The 16,804-nt window shown below is 48.7% G+C and overlaps 1 protein-coding gene across 12 annotated transcripts in view; it reads right to left on the bottom strand.

Moving 5' to 3' along the window:
* Positions 1-16,804, bottom strand: part of LOC119394215 (poly(rC)-binding protein 3) — a 434,114-nt gene that overhangs the window by 58,476 nt on the left and 358,834 nt on the right. For all 12 annotated transcript variants that reach the window (XM_049415707.1, XM_049415699.1, XM_049415705.1 and 9 more), the window contains one exon: positions 2,784-2,945. In XM_049415707.1, coding sequence (XP_049271664.1) covers positions 2,784-2,858 — 75 coding nt within the window. In that variant the 5' untranslated portion in view covers positions 2,859-2,945. The remainder of the gene's footprint in view (positions 1-2,783; positions 2,946-16,804) is intronic.

Below are 16,804 nucleotides of genomic sequence, written 5' to 3'. Positions count from 1 at the left end.
CTTAGATGGACGTTTAGCTCATGGATTCTATCTAAATACATACGAGAATAAAGCGATCCCTCTTTTATTTTCGGCAACCCCTGTACCGAATTTGATGAGGTTACACACGCACGCACGCACGCACGCACGCGCACACCACACACACACACACACACACACACACACACACACACCACACACACACACACACACACACACACACACACACACACACCACACACACACACACACACACACCACACAGAATTAAGCGAGTATACGAATCAACCTTTTAGTAGGGTAACATTAGTTTATAAGAGTTGATTAAGTATAAAATTCTCAGAATCTAAAAAAAAAAACACACCGCGAAGTTTACAACTCTACACAGTTAATTACACAGCCTTATTGAAATGTACTGCTGATATGGACGCTGCCTACAGAACTGATACCTCTGTGTTTGATGTCTAGTGTTAATATTTCGTACAATTCGTTCACCTGTCATTTATTACCAATTTCCGCCTCCCTTCTCTCTCTCCCCCTCCCCCCTTTTATTGTATGGTATTGCAGGCCCTTACCGAAACTCTGCTTCCTGGAATCACTGGAATTCCTTTCTCTCTCAAATGCAACACGCTCCTAGCGCGGTTGCCTCATGAAATCATTGCTGCGTTCTTAAATCCACTTAAAAGGGGCAACGTCGGAGTCGGCGCCTAGTTACAGTGTTTCCCCTTAACCAACCTAACCGACAACGTATACGCGTCCTTCAATAACGCGGGTCGTCAAGAGTGAAGCGCGCTCAGACTGCGAAGAAGAAACTCGCTTCCAAGGCTAAAGATACGCCGACAACCGGGCTGCCGTATACAATGTAACGGATTTCTGAGCACACTAATGCTACATAGCAAATTCACGAGCGAAAGTGTCTTCCCATATATCAACGCGGTTGCGTGTCGCGGCAACAAGCGTGGCGCACATTGCACTATGTTGCTTACTTTCACTCGCGCCGTTAAAAAGCACAGCGAGACGCAAGCAGGCTCCATCACGCGCCCGCTCAATCCGTCTCACTTTAACACCGGCGTTCATCTTTCTAAACACACGCAGCGAGAGAAAGATACCGTACGCGTGCGCGCATTAGTGCACTTTGACTAAAAGCGCTGCCCCGGAAAAAACAAAAACACTTTGCTGGTTAAAAAATGAATGGAAATGATAGGAACGACGCCAAGTATGGGATCGGAAGCGAGATGTACGAGTATGATGAAACGATGATAAACGATAACCGTAATAATTTTTTTAAAGGGAAGTGCAGTTTGGCAGCTCACGCAATGCGCGGAGCGGGCAACAGATTCGTGACGCCTGTTGACTAACAGCAACGCAGAAGACTGCAGTGGATGATTCGTGGAATGTTTAGATTCAGAAATCCGCAGGAAAGCTGGGCAGACGCACGAGAAGGGATAGTTGGGATGTCTCTGACAATATATCCACCCTAAAGTTGGTTTAAAATAGGTGCGCGCTGATTGTGACTTATGATCTATAGAAGTGTGAACGCGGTCGCTATTGATATTTATCATTGTGCAGGCATAGCACGGAACTTCACCCAGGAGAGACAAAGAGGGGACAATTAAGCCACAGGCGGTTGTGGCTTTGTCCTCTTTCTGCCTGTCCTTGGAGGAGTTTCGCGCAACTTACAATGACGGATAACTACCAACCAGACCGATCAAATCGTCTGTTAAGTTATTGCTATTGACGCTGTTGTACTTGAATAGCGAACGGTACAAACACAAAATACAAGGTTCTTGCTAATGCCTTTCAGCATGCCAGTTCTTTCAGCGTAATGGGAACGTCGTCTAACTGCTACAAATACCGATGCAGAGGCATTATGTAATGCCGCAAACAAATTCAAATGTGGCTCTTCAGTTAGTTCAGCGAAGGAGCCCACGTATGCACTACGCGGAGGTCAAACTATACCGTGAAGCAAACGTGAGCGGTTTGGCAATCGCAATACGTGGCATGCACGCAAAAGTTATAGGAAGGTGCCGACGACGCAGCGCTATATCGACGTATCTTGCTTGATTTTTTACCGCGTGATACAGTCCCAGTTGTGACACTACGCCGCTATCATGGATTGTCGTGACGAGTATGGACCAGGCTTTCATCGCTTGTGGGGGGACCGCCATGTTCGGCCGGAGGCTGCGGGCCAGATGGAGCGAACGACCACAACAGCATTCAGCCTGTCCTTGACTGCATGCTTACCGAGAGTGTCTGCTCGCCATTGGCTTTGACGCAAGCAAACCCGCAGCGATTGTGCTGACCCCGCCGAAAGGTAACTGGGATAACGGTTATGCGTACTTGCTCTAAACGCGGGTGCGCGAGCAAAATAATGTGGGCCCGTATTCACAAAAACATCTTACGATAAAAATTTTAGTAAAAGAATATTTCAGCCAATCACGATGCGGGACATATCATAAGCGAAGGCGGCTGACCAATGCAAACACGCACTTACGAAAGAGAAGTTTTGTGAATTCGGCAGCTAGACTACAGGCTATAACTTAGCCGAAACTGAGACCCAGAAAGCGCGATCCACCATCATGTCCACGGTACCTGCATGCGCAGCGCGTCTTATTATCTGAAAAAAAAGAAAAGAAAATGAAAAAAAAAAAGAGCAAGCAATGCAAATGCTCAAGCACGATGCAGGCAGTCAGTGCGGCCGTGACGGTGTCGGGGAATATACAGTAGCAGCAGCAGGACAGGGTTGTGCGCAGCTTTATATGTGTGTGTGTATGCGAGAGAGAGTGAGAGAGGCGCGCACTCACCTTTCCCTGCATGATCAGGCGGACAGTGAGGGTGACGGAGGGGCCGTCGAGTGCCTTGGTGTCTACAGCTGCCATGGTGGCTGAGGTGGTGGCGGCGGCGGTTGGAGGAAGGACCGGGCAGGGCACAATGGTGGCTGGCAGCGGAACGGGCACGGAGGGGCGCTGCGCACACAAAACAGGCACAGAGGGTACGGGGGGTCACAATCGAGGCAGACCAGCGCAGACAGAAGAGAAAGGCGGAAAAAGCAGACGCGCCGTGTAGCGCAACACGCGCCGGCGAAAGCAGAGTATGACGTCACTACGCGGACATGTGACGTCGAAGCGCACCAGGGCCCAGCTCCTTAGCCGTCAGACAGATGTCGCGCAAAGCCCCAAAAAATGCACCCGTCTACTACAAACTCACACGAATGAAACGCGAGACAGCGAGAGAACGGCACATTCAGCCATCCAAAGCCTGCGCGGCGTAGGACGTACGGGGAGAGCCGAGGTAAGCTGCGATAAACATTCCACGCGTTTCGCGGGAAAAAAAAAAAAAAAAAAGACACGTTAGATCGATAAGCCCAAGCATACCAGAAATGTTCCTCACCAGTCGAAAAAGTCGAAAGGCGAAAATGCAGGGCTTCCTCTCGATCATATTATCGACTGGGCAAGAGCCGCGGGAAAACGCGCCTCGCCCGATTCGCGCCGTCTAGCAGCAGCCCGCATCTCGTCCGCGATAAACGGTTAGCAGCATCATCGGCGGAATCTTTACGAGACACGGTAGTGCGGCAGTTCTTACGGCCTCTTATCTCTGGGCGAAATTCCGAGATAAGTGTTGGCACGACTGCGCCTCGTGTTTATAGGCGCAAATTAGCAGCCGCCACAATCACCGAGTCTCCCGGCCAAAAATAAAAGCAAGAATTTATGTGCTGCCAGATGACACGACGTGTCAGTTGGCTGCACGGTTTGTGAGTATTGGACGCCCGCATGGATCCACGAGGGCACCCAATACCAACAAACCGAAAGGCATCAATTCTGGTACTGTGCTTTTCAACCACTGACAAGAAAGGATCATCGCATGCATGGTGAGCTAAACAAGATAGGCAGTTGTGTAGTCACGACAAAAGTGACGCAGATAAATCGGTATCTCTAGGGTAGCCTGCACATAAAGCTTTATAACGTTTACCTAAAATTTAAAGAGGCTGATAATATACAAATTTAGGTGGATTTACGTGCCGAAACCACGATACAATTACGAGGCACTCTGTGGTGGGGGACCCCAGATTAATTTTGACCATTAGGGATTGTTTAACGTGAACCTAAATGTAAGCACACGGGTGGTGTTGTATTTCGCCCCCATCGAAATGCGGCCGTCGCGGCGGGGAATCAAACCCGCGCCCTCTAGCTTAGCTGAACACATGTTCGCGAAAGTGACAGTAAGTTGCCGCGCAGAGAGATATAGAGCTAGAAAGGTACAACGTCTGGAACGACACTCATCACCACTTAAAACAATTTACTCTTCGGTAACCTTTCCTGTGCAACAATTTCTTCGCACGAATCTCCCCAGTGCAGCTACACGAGCCTGGATCAAAACACAGCGCTTTATCTTCTTGGAATTAACCGGGCAAATCGCTCCACTGACTAAGAACGGCCGTGCAGCACAATCCACCGAAGCAATAGCTCTTAATATATGCCAGTCATCCCAGTGTCCCGGCTGGATAAGTTTACACGTGTTCAGCCAAATTAAGGGCTCAACTATTACGATATGGCGGGGAAAAGAACGAAATAAATAGCGGGAAGACTCACATTTTCGTCACCACACCGATCTCGCATGGTCAATCAGTCAATGGGAGCCGTTTTCCAGAGAAACCCCACACGTCGCACACCCGCGCGGCGCTTTGAAAAACACGTGAATACTCGTCGCGACACCAGCGCAGTTAGACGTCGCCGGCGTGGTGTGGACACCAGAGAGTGAAGTGTGAGGTCTTTGCGAAGCTCCGACAGGAACAACGAGCCGGGCGAGAAGTGGCGGTGAAATTGAAACAAGACTCGAGCTCCGAGAAACGGGCTGAGGTGAGGGAAAGGTGCCTCGCCTATAGGAGGAGACAAATGGGTGCTGACACGCCGACGCCGCCTCCGACACCCCGGACGACAAGTCGCAGATACGCGACGAAAACGCTTTTCATTTTCGACACGGGTTTCGAGGAACAAGGAGGTGGTGACGCCAGACAGCGGGAGGGGGGAGGGGAGGGGGGAGCGACCGACCGCTTAAAAGCTCGTGCCCGCAATGGCCGCGGAATCGTCACGGTTGTATACTGCTGCCGCGCTCCTTATACACGCTGGCCTCGTTGCGAAGACGAGAGACGAAAAAAAACGGGCCGTGCACGCGTGCCTGAATGCGGCGAGTTGACTGCTCCTTTTTGTCGCGGTGTCGCGGGGGGCGCCAGTTATTCCGCTTTCCTGGAAATTACCGCGTGAGAAAAAAATAAAAAAGAAACGCGTGTAACCGCACGCCTCCGTCTGTGTCCGCGTCGCGTCGCGCGCGCTGCGTGGCGTGCGTGCTATATTTACGCAGTCAGCGGGTCTAGGCCACGAAGGCGCTCACTGTCTTCCAAGACCGCGAGGACGCGCTAGAATCGCGTAACTGTTTCCGACACGGAGTGCGATGCTCCGTTCCCGCCCGCAGCACACAGGCGGTATGCCACACCACGCAGTGAACGTGATCGAGATTCCTTAGAAGATGAAGGCTTTTTGAAACGTAGGACCACTGCCATGCTTTTATCAGATAAATACCGGTAATGAAAAATACGCCAGAAGAAAGCAATGAATGGACCGGCTAGTCCTATAGATTCACTGAAAGCAGTGCGTCGTTTACGGTGTTACTATTCGTACAAAGACGACGCATCGACGACGACTGGTGTAAAAGGTCAATGCTCGCCTCCGTTGCATGGGCGTTCTAGGAGGCAAATAAAGGGGACAGACACCGTGTAGAAAGCTGAGCTTGGCGCCTCCACCAAGGATACATATATAGGGTGTAATTTAACCATCGATCACAATGCTGAATGTCGACACGAAACTGTGCAATAGACATGGATTATTTGATCGCGGTGCGATTCTAATTTATACCACTCCGACACTCGTAACCTGCGTCAGAGCGTTCTCAGTTCGCGCCAACAAACGCGTGGCACAAGCTTCAGCGTGCACACGCACAATGTGCGAGTAGTGCGCGGTTATATGGACACCTACATTACGCCTCCTGTATGTTTAATCTATCAACGAGCCTTTCAGTTAAAAAACGTCAAACAGAAACAAGCACCTTCGACAAACATGTAACAATTATGCCTCCGTGATCGCCAGACAAATTAAGTGCTAGATAGCTACGAAAACCACGACTTTACGTAAGAGGAACTACGCAACGCAAAGGGCACCCACTTCTACAGGCTTTGTACTAACAAAGACACAGCGACGGAGAAAGTGAAAGCTAAAAAAAGAAAAAGACAGAAAAGACAGCGATCTCAACGTATACGTGCAAGGCGCCGTGATAACATGAACAAGCCCGTAAAAGGTTGAGGAAGCGCTCTCCGCGGCTGCAGAAAAATAAAAATAACGGAGAGACGTACAAAGACGGGCACTGTTGAACACAATTAAGGAGTGATCATTACCGGCTCGCGTTACGGCTACAACGAAGCCCTCCGCTCTGTTGACGCAAAAACCGTGCGCCTAATATAACGAACGTGTATATACACACGGGAAGAAATACACAAAGTATCACAAACCAGCGACGAGTTTTAATGGACAAAAGTCGAAACTTCGTGGCGCCTCCATTACCGAAAGCGGGCGAGTGGACGCGGACCGTTGACTCACGATAAGAAGGAATAAAGAGCGCGGCGCTCGCGTTAGAGGAACAACACCCGAGTAATGAAGTATATACTCTAGGCGCATGGCCACGGATGAAAAAAAAAAAAAAACACAAGAAGCAGGTAATTGTGGAGGTGGCGATGAAGAAAAAAAAGGACAAAGAAGAACAGCAACAGGCTGAAGCGAGCGAAAATGAGGGAACAAACCGATGAGCTGCGTCCGTGTTTAGGCGCTTAATTTAGTTAAGCGCTCGCGCTTAATCAACTCTTACAACAGACTCCCATCTGCAGCGCAGCGCAATCTAAGACGCTGGGCAAATATGCGAAGCAGATTTTGCTTCGTCCCGTGTCTCCATAGACAAGAAGCTATATATACGGTTAACTTTGGTCGTCGCATGCAGTGTATGTGTGGCTGCTTTTTGAGAGAGACACACACATGCACGCGCAGTAAGAAAAGCTGTGCAGCAAGAAGATTTCTTTGACCAGTTGTTTACCCAGACTGAAAATCCTCTCCTTGACCTTACACCCCCCCCCCCTCCCGAAATTTCCTGTTTGCGTCCGTCCTGTGTAAGCCGCTCAGATTCGGAGCGGTCCACTGCGCTGCGAAGGCTACGGAGGCGCGCGCCGAGTAGCTGAAGCGCGGGAAAATTGAGCAAACAGACTAATACGGAGGCAAATAACACACTGACGAGCGCACGACGACGAAGTCGTTTCTAGTCTAACGAGGTAACCGGTCAGAAATGTAACGACCAAAAAGAAATGCACCGCTGGCTAGCACTTGTATGCCTAAAGAAATAAAGAAGAAAAAAAAAACGCACCCGGAGGTATTACAGACACATGTAATGCCATCAAAGCGAAAAAAAAAAAGCAGAAAAGAAAGACAGAAAAAAAGCAAGGTTGGTGAAAAATTCTTTTTATGGATATTGTCATCGTGTGCTAAGCTTTTCACGGAGCGCGACAGATGCGTTTTAACGAACATGTATAATTTTATTACGTTTTTATAACAGTGGATAACCAACAACAGCCAACATCAGAAGCTGGCAGCATGCGAGTACGGTAGGCGGCACACAAAGTATACACACTGTTTTCAGGAATAGATGATACTGGCAGTGTATAGTTTGTCTTGATTATACAGCGTTACCTGGTATAGTTCGTATGTCGTAGCTCACATCGCTAGAGCACTTTTTTCTATTTCTTTTGGAGTGTTAGTTCGGAATATGACCTTTTCTAGGCTGTCATCAGAAGTTACGCCTGGAAGCCCTGCTCAAATATCATGCTTCGCATTAATAAAGAAAAATGATTGGTTCATGTTTCATTTCGCACAATATTACATTTTTTTTAGTTATGTATATAATACGCAAATGTAAAGATAAGAAGTTTTTAGTCGCACTTTGTCGCGTTAACCAGCGCGTTTCGCTCGCTGTCTCTAATCATAAAAAAAAATAAAGAAAAGAAAAGAAACCCTCGCATTGCCCGTCAAACCAAACCTTGGCAATACGCAAACACCTTCGTTATTTTTTTTTAATTTTTGCCTGACCAGTTTATTCAGCATACGACCATTCGAACTATGTAGCCACTTGTTTTCAGGAAACTACGGTGTATTCGCTCCAGTAAACTCAGGCCGCGCGGAGCACAGCGTCAACATATACAGCGTGGTAAACATCACCACGGATTCAAGATACAGAAAGAAAATAGCGAAATCAAATAAACGGATAATGCAATGTCAGTGGGATCCCGATTACTTCGGCGGAGAGCACGCAGAAGTAAAAAAACAAAAACTCGTCTGCTTCCAAAAAAACAATATTTCGAAGAGGGTAACCTAAACCACGCCAGGGAAAACGAAAACGAGAATCGAAGCTCGAAACGGTACGATTGATTTCTCAATTTATTTCATACTTACATCGCAATGAAGGCACCATGTCACCGTATGCGTTTGCAGCCGATAGGATCATATATCTCGAAAAGATGGGGCAGGCAAAGATAAAGGATTGAGAACGCGAACCGAAGGGACAAAGAAAGATAAAAAGGAAAGCTGGTTTAAGAGCATACAATTTGATGACTTTAGATTCATATGGAAATCGTCAGCAAAGAGGGAACACTAACAAAACGGCCAGGTAGGGAAGAAGAAGAAGCAAAAAAAAAAAAAAAGGAACGGGGGGCCCCTGTTTTGCAAGCACAGACAAATACGAATCGCGTTGCAAATCGGCTTACAGGGTGCACGATTCGTTAACGTTTATTCTAGGGATCACGGACCACGATCCGTCCGGTGCAAGCAGTTTGGAAGGGACGCCGGTGAAATAAAAACAAGAAACGCTAGACACGCAAAACGGTTTTTCGCCAGACACACGCAAAAACAAAACAAAAAAAAGGCGGGGGGGGGGGGGCAGGGGGGAACGGAAGATTAACTACTTTCGGAAAGGGCGGCAAGCTAAAAACTGACGAGGCCTGCGAAATTTTAACGCCCATCGCGGTTGACTACATTGCGAACTGTAGTGGATGCGCGTTTTGCCCACGCGGCATCGTTTGATGAATGCGAAACGGATATTCTCTTTCTCCTCTCACTACTTTCCGTAGAGGTGAAGCGATATGCGCCGAGTTCAGAAGTCAAGGCGAATTCTGCACACTTCTGCGGTTACAATAATGCTGGCTAAAGCAAGAAGGCAATTAGTGAGCAACGCATGCGGCGGCCTTTCGAAAAGTGAGTAGATTTTTCACGAGCAGAAACGTGTTAAACAAAAAAAAAAAAAATGAAAGCGGTTCAAAGCCGTCAAAGCAAGGGGCTACGGTGTTTCATATATTTTAAATACCAAGATATAAACTTACGTGCTCTAATATATATATATGTATTTCTTATTGAGATAACTGTAATCATTTAGATGGCTTAAAGCCGCTTGATCTTCCAAGCACAACGAGCAACGGATTCTTAGCCCTGCCTGTTTACACTTACGCATCGTCGAACGTTAAAGCTGGCAACATAAAGATGCGGAGAAGGTAGCTATGAAAACTGCCCTGAACTAGCGATGAAGGTGAATCGCAGTCCTTCGAGTGATCTCCTTAGTTTCCACACAGCCCGACAGAACCGCGCGAGATGCCTGCTGTCAGCGTCGGCAGCTACATCACACAAAATGATATGAATGTTAGTTTGACAAGGGAAAGTCGCAATACTGAGGGATATAGAACGGACGTCGCCTATATAGTTAGTAAGAGCTCAGAAGTAACCAGCCCTAAACCTACCAAGCGTGCATGAAAATTTTGCCACCTTAAACGTGGCTGTGCCGAGACCTGGACTCGACCTTGCGACCTTCCAATCAACGACGGAATGTCATATTTAGCGAGCCAGCCCTCGCGAATGCACCCGCGAAGTTGTAGCGAAATATCAACGTATATTTCATGAATTCCAAGCCCGTTTTCACGCAAACGATTTTTCACGAGAAGAAGCACACGACGGTGGAAATTACGGGCGCAGCTACAGGCCAGCTTCATATATCCTGCTTCAACGATGCCCATATCTTAAATACTGTATAGCGCGGATTCAACGCAGCACGGAGAAATAACACTGATGCACAGGACAAGCGCTTGTCCTCTGCATCAGTGTTCTTTCCCTGTCCTGTCCTGTGTCGAATCCGCGCTATGGAGTATAAAAGAGTACGAACCAACTGGCCCAGCAACGAATTCTGAGACGCCCATATCAACGCGAGAACAAGGCTTGCGGCGCACTAGCAACGACAAAGCTAACCGCGACGACACGACGCGAAAGCCAGAACGTTATAACTTATAAGCGAACCTATAGAAAGTAAGGGTCCAAAATATCCTGCAGGTGTCTCTATCGACTGTCCCGTTCGACACGCGGACAGAGGGGCCCTAAAGGCAAAATACCGAGAAAGAGAGAGAGAGAGAGTGGAAGGGTGAAGAGAAAGAGTGAACGAATAGAGAAGGACGAATAAGAAAAAAAAAAATGGGGTCGAGCAACGAGCGCCTTTTGGCGCGAAGGAGAGTCTTATGAGTTACACGACGCGAAGAGAGGGCGGCCAGAAGACAAGCGAGCATTTGCCGCCGAATCAATCAATCCCGCGGAGGAGCTGTCCGCCAGCTCCTTCGATCGGCTCCCCGCTTATCTTGTTGGCCGCAAATTGACGGCGCAGCTATATAGCCTCCCTGCCTGCCTCCTCCTCCTTCTCCCATTGGGGGGCAAAAGAAGGGCCGCTGCGCGCCCCGAGGTTCGCGTCGACGACTCGGAGAATGTCACCGCGTTGCGCGGCTGCTTCGAGTTCGTCGCGTGGTACGCGACCCTGACTTCCGGTTCGGGTCCCCCCCCTCCTCTTATAGTCCGGCTCCGCGTCCTCCGTCGGCATGCGACATGTATAACTGTCAGAATTTACGCCTCAAGACCATGATATGATTACCAGACGCCGTAGTGGAGGGCTCCAGAAATTTATAGGGTTACTTAAGGTGCACCTAAATCTAAACACACGGGCCTCGAGCATTTCGCCCCCATCGAAAATGCGGCCGCCGCGGCCGGTATTCGATCCCGCGACCTTCGGGTCAGCAGTCGAGCCACATAACCACTAGACCACCGCGGCGGGTCGTATACTAAAGCACGCGTATACGGCTGTCGGTGCACGTTGGATTCCTATAGCTAAGCTGATGCATACAGAAAGTAATGGGAGCGCCTGCACAAAAAAAAGGACAATCGTAAACACAAAGCCGCGAAGAGAAAACGACCGTGTCATGCGCAACGCGAACAGTCGACTGCAAAAGTGTACGGAAGTTGGTTTCCACGACGCGTATGGATTTCCGTTCTTCGAATGCGCTGATCTTCTCGTTTAAATGGATCGCTGCGTCACCAGATCACCGAGGTTTCCTGACGCGCACGCAGTGCTGAAACCTAAAAAATCTAAACTTCGCGTTATTCACGCTCTTTCTTCGTTTTCTTTTCATTTAGAATATCTCGTGCCTTACATTAAATCTTTATGGTCGACACCATCAGAGAAAGTAAATGTGCTGTATCGTTCAGACATTAAAATTACACGACGCGCGCATTGTACCGAAGGAATGAAAAGAGAAAAGTGGAAGCCTGTTTTAAATGCCTAGCAACGCAGTGCAATGCTTCAAGACATCGCTAACTGCCGCGTGCAAAACAGTACACACGTACTGCACGCAGGAACGTCACTCCCGTTTTCTCTCTCGCGGAGAGCTCCACAACGCGGTTTTCCCCGTCTTCGTATCGCTTCTTCCGCGTCACTGCAGCGCCCGACACCTTCCGACGACCTCGCTCCGCTAACCACTCGCATAAAGTTCGCCACGGATTTTGGGCGCACCTCAGAATTTGCTACGCGAGTGAGAGCTGCCAGCCGCGCTTAGCGTCTTCTCCCGCAGACGCAGCGCAAAGAATGGAGTAAACAAATTTAGAAACCACCGGCGGTGCAAGGGCGAACGTCGGCTCCGGACGGATGCGCGAACAAAGATAAGTGACCGCGACAGCCGTGCGGGCTGACACCACTTTGGAGGCAAACATATTAAAAAAAAAGAGAGAGCGAAAAAAAAACACTCGCTCGCTCGGCCCGTTTAGCTAGCGCAGCCTCTCGTTGTAACGGCGCGCACGCGCTTTTTTTCGAGATTTTGAAAAGTGTTTTGCGCGCGGCAGCCCAGCCACGCTGGCTTACGCGAGCGGGCGCCACCTGAGACGTGCGCGAGAGGAGACCGCCGCTATATAGTATAGCTGGTTGCACTTTACGTCCTCTTAAATAGGCTCCGGCGGCGGATTGATTTACGAGGGTTAAGAACGCGGTGGCGGACGCTTTAAGTTGGAATGGATGAAGGGGCGCAACGCAAGCCGCGTTTCTTGGGCTCGGAGTCAGCGAGAGTTAATGGAGGAAAGAGACCGCTTTCTTTCTTCCACTTGGCCCTCGCCCTCTCCCACTGACTACACCCTCTCCCTTCCCTTTTGTCTTGGGAGCATGCGGGGAGGCGCCATTAGTTTTCATTTGGGAAACATGACCAAGCTGAGGCCAAGCAGCGAAGAAAAATGACTTATATACGAGAGAAGAAAGTGGCGGAAAGTGGAAGGCCACACCGGTTCTTATACGATACGCGAGTAATACACACACTGAGCAGCAGACACCCTCCCCCCTCCCCCTCCCACCACCACTCTAGCATCATCGCTAAATGACTGCCTTACAAGCTTTCTTCTTTTTTCTCTTTTAAGGACGGCGATAATTCATTAGCAAGGAAGCCGAGGATCGAAAAGAAGAAGAGGGGGGAGAAAATCTGCGCGACAAGAGCGTGAGGGACCCTTGGCTGTCATCTTGTGCCACAATTATATTAGACTTAAAGGCAGTGCGAGCGGGCGCGTGCGGCGGCAGGAGAAATGCCGAGCCAGCTGCATTAGCGTAATCTATCAAAAGCGTGAAAATGAAGAAAAATAATTTTATTCTTTCGCATATCGCTTTCTTTCTGCATGCCCGGCACTTCTATGGCTCAGATTCGAGCGAAAAAAAAAGTGAGTTATATCGCTGATGCACGCAGGTTCTTTCGGTGAAGATGTATACGTGATATATAGGGTGTCGTTACTGTGAATGTATTCAGTATATATACTTGAGAGGTATGGTATAAAATCACTTGGTACGCATACGAGAACAGTGGAATAAACAAACGCAGAGTAATTTACCAGGACCTGACACCTGGTAAATTACCAGGACGTGAGAAAGCACAGAAAAGAATTACAGCTAGATGTGGAGAACGAGAAAGATAGATAAGACAAAGGAACTGCAGGGAGGTCAACCGCGTTGTACCTGGTTGTGAACTCTATCTTGGGAGAGGGGGAGGAGGGCAGAAAGAGAGGGATATATATGCAAGTAATGAATTGAGCATGCGCGCTGGATATGACTGCGACGAAGTAATGTTCTCCAGCTCAGGAGGCAAAACAATATGTACATTACGGAGACTCACAGCTTCGCCGCAAGGGCGACGAAATAATAATAATAATAATAATATCTGGGGTTTAACGTCCCAAAACCACGATATGATTATGAGAGACGCCGTAGTGGAGGGCTCCGGGAATTTCGACCACCTGGGGTTCTTTAACGGCGACGAAATGAATGCGATAGCAAAGAAGTCGAATGTTATACGAAGTAAGGCCAGCGTCTAGCTCCTTTAGCATCCAAACTGGCGTAATTGAACCGAAAGACGGCGCAAAAGAAACGCGGGCGTTGCAGCGAGCGAAGCGAACTTCCTGTTGTCCATCACCTGATCGCAAACAGAGAGGTGAGAGCAGCACCTTTCCAGCGCATTTTCCGCGATACGGGCTCTTCAACGTTATCGCGTTAATAGGGTGGCACGCAATGCGCATTTCGCGAAGAGGCCGCACGTAGCACTAAGTATATCCCTTCCGATAATTTCTCCGGTCGACAGTTCTCTCTGTTGATAAACATAACTTGAAATTGAGAACTACAGCCTAGACTCGGCATCGCGAACTTTCCTGTGAACTCGCTGATTCCAGTTCGTACGTTCTGATTACGAATAAATCCTTCCTTTTGTCTTTTTTTCTTCACACTGTTTCTGTCGTGTACCTACTCTCGCGAGTTTAAAACATTGTCAGCACTGTGCTAGCCGTACATTTCGTGCTAGCTGCACATCTTCGATGCGTGTGGAAACGCGCCGAAAACGCTTTTCGTGTCAATAACGCTGTTGCGTTAAACTACTTATACATGCCGGCCTTGAAACCTCGCGCTCATGCAGCGCGAGAAGCGCTTTTGCCACAACGTTCCAGCTTCACAAAGTACAGCTAAAACGGCGCCAATACCGATGACGACACGCCTTTTTTTGCGTCCTTCCGCTGACGTCACCTCGGCATTACGGCGCAACGTCAGCCGTTCGTGGAACGCGACGCCAACTGGACTCCCACCCGCCCTCAAGCGTGTCTCTGCGGGCGTTGCCGTCATCCCCTGACGTCGTCCTTCCACCACCCACTACCAACACCGCGCGGCGTGCCTTGACATCTCCCGCGCGGCTGCGGCGCGATGTCGTCGTTCTGGAAGCGGAAGGGAGCCCGTTGCCACGACAACGCGAGCCCGCGACCGCAAACGAAGCCGGTCTCCTCGGCGTGCTCGCCCGTAATGATGTCCGCGATGCCACAGCGCTTGCCAAAGAAAGGCGCCTCGCGTTCTCCCTTCTTCCCTTCACTGCACGGGTGCGCGCTCCGGAGACCGCGGCCAGCGAATCGCCTCCGGTAGGTTAGTTACATGCAGTGTACGCGGTGACGAGGCGGCTCATCGCGAAAGGCGAAGAGCATATCCGAGAGGCATCACGCGGATGTGCTATGCTGTCGACACCTTGGCTCTCTTCTCTCGCATGCGCCCCACGACGAAGGCTGGAAGGAATGCTTGCCGCTATCTACAGCGCCAAATGCCGCGGCTCGGCTCGGCTCGGCTCGGACATACCAGTGCGTTGTGCCAAATAAAGCGTATAACTGAACCATCAGAATAGGAAGTCCAATGCTACCTGTGTAATAATATAATAATAATAATAATAATAATAATAATAATAATAATAATAATAATAATAATAATAATAATAATAATAATAATAATAATAACATTGTGTGTTCAGGTTAAAACATCAGTAAAAGTGTGTCGAGAAGAAATTGCGCACGTTGCACGAGTAAATATGGTAATAAATCATCTAAGTTCAGTGCTAGATTATTGAATTGTAAAACAGCAAAGCGTTTTCCTTGTTGCAATGACGAACCTGCCTTCATCTACTAGATATAGAGGAATACTAAAGAGATCTCGTGGCAGGAGGTCATCTTTTTCAAAAATTTTGCATTATTACAGTTCAACGCCTCTACAACTAAATTCCCTGTCTAACGAAGAATTGTTAACGTCTCGGCTATATTGCGAGCGTTACAGCACGCAATCATTACAATGAAGTTATTGAACAAACAAACAAAAAAGAACAGAGAAAAGTATGACGGAGCCTCACAAAACTAAGCATTCTGAAGGTCCGCAGATCTTCGTTACAAAGGCGTCTGACTGCACATTTGCCGCTCAAGTTATGCCCCTGGCATGATCCTACGCCCGCACCTTGTGGTCGTTACGCTGAGAGTTAGATAATCTACGATTAAAATGGGTGACTATTTGCGTAATGCCGGGAACACTGTAAAGCGTGACAAGTCAAACGGACTATAACGTTGTCATTACGGTAGCCGTTACGAACGCGCTAATTTTTGTCACTGCAAGTTAGAGCCCCTGTGCTATAGATGTGTGGGGGTTATCTTGAAGTCCATTTCTTCGTTGGCCTCTACCGCTGCCATTCTGTAGCGGCGTACGATTCCTGACCGAAAATATTGGCCGCGGATCTCGAAGGCAATGCTGGCTACCAGATAGTCCCACTAAACACGCGACTTTAGCTACCGTATTTACGTGAGTGCTATCAGCACTGGTCCGAACTGGCTGACTTTGACAAAATGATGACTAATGTCTCCTGGTGTAAGCTAGTATTGGCTAAATATGCCTAATTAAAGATGGCAAAATAATTACTAATGTCGGCTATCAGCCCACAGAGACGGTCATCATTCTCAATCCCACGACTGAATTGTCTACCAAGTGTTACACACGTGTCACATGGTCGTGTAACAATCCGCTCAGCTTTGCAGATGTAAACTTCCCCAGTAACTTTTAAAACCGCCAGTAGATGAACCCCTTAACAATTATCACTGTTAGCTCTAAGTATTGCCAAAGCGTGTTCCGTTATAAACAGCGCCGATATTCGACTGCGCGCATGTGAGGAGAAACGAAAGAAACTAAGCGTATCGACGTTGTATTTTTCGTGACGTCACATTTCACAGCCTTTCGCGCGAGGTAAGAAATGCGCACTTCCGGGAGAGCACCGCCAGCAGTTAGCGAGCGCTGCACGGAAGTAATTAGACGGCGACTGCTGGGTTGTGCGCGAAGCAGCAGCAGCAGCAGCAGCGCGTTATGGAAGAAAGCGGAAAGAATGAGAGAGAGAGAGAAAGGATGAAGGGAGGAGGGCAGTATAGTAGTGTAGTACATGTGTCGTTCTTATTGCTCGCTTCCGAACCGCCGCCTGTCGTCTCACGTCTAACGCTAGTGAGATCCTGCAGCGAGTATGGGCAAGAAGGAGGATAGACGAGCTGTTCTTTCTTGCCCTTTCGTTATTTCTTCTTCC

This window comes from Rhipicephalus sanguineus, chromosome 5 (assembly GCF_013339695.2).
Source record: "Rhipicephalus sanguineus isolate Rsan-2018 chromosome 5, BIME_Rsan_1.4, whole genome shotgun sequence".
Classification (NCBI taxonomy): domain Eukaryota; kingdom Metazoa; phylum Arthropoda; class Arachnida; order Ixodida; family Ixodidae; genus Rhipicephalus; species Rhipicephalus sanguineus.
The sequence above is the reverse complement of the archived record's forward strand: the minus strand, read 5'-3'. Positions and strand labels throughout refer to the sequence as shown.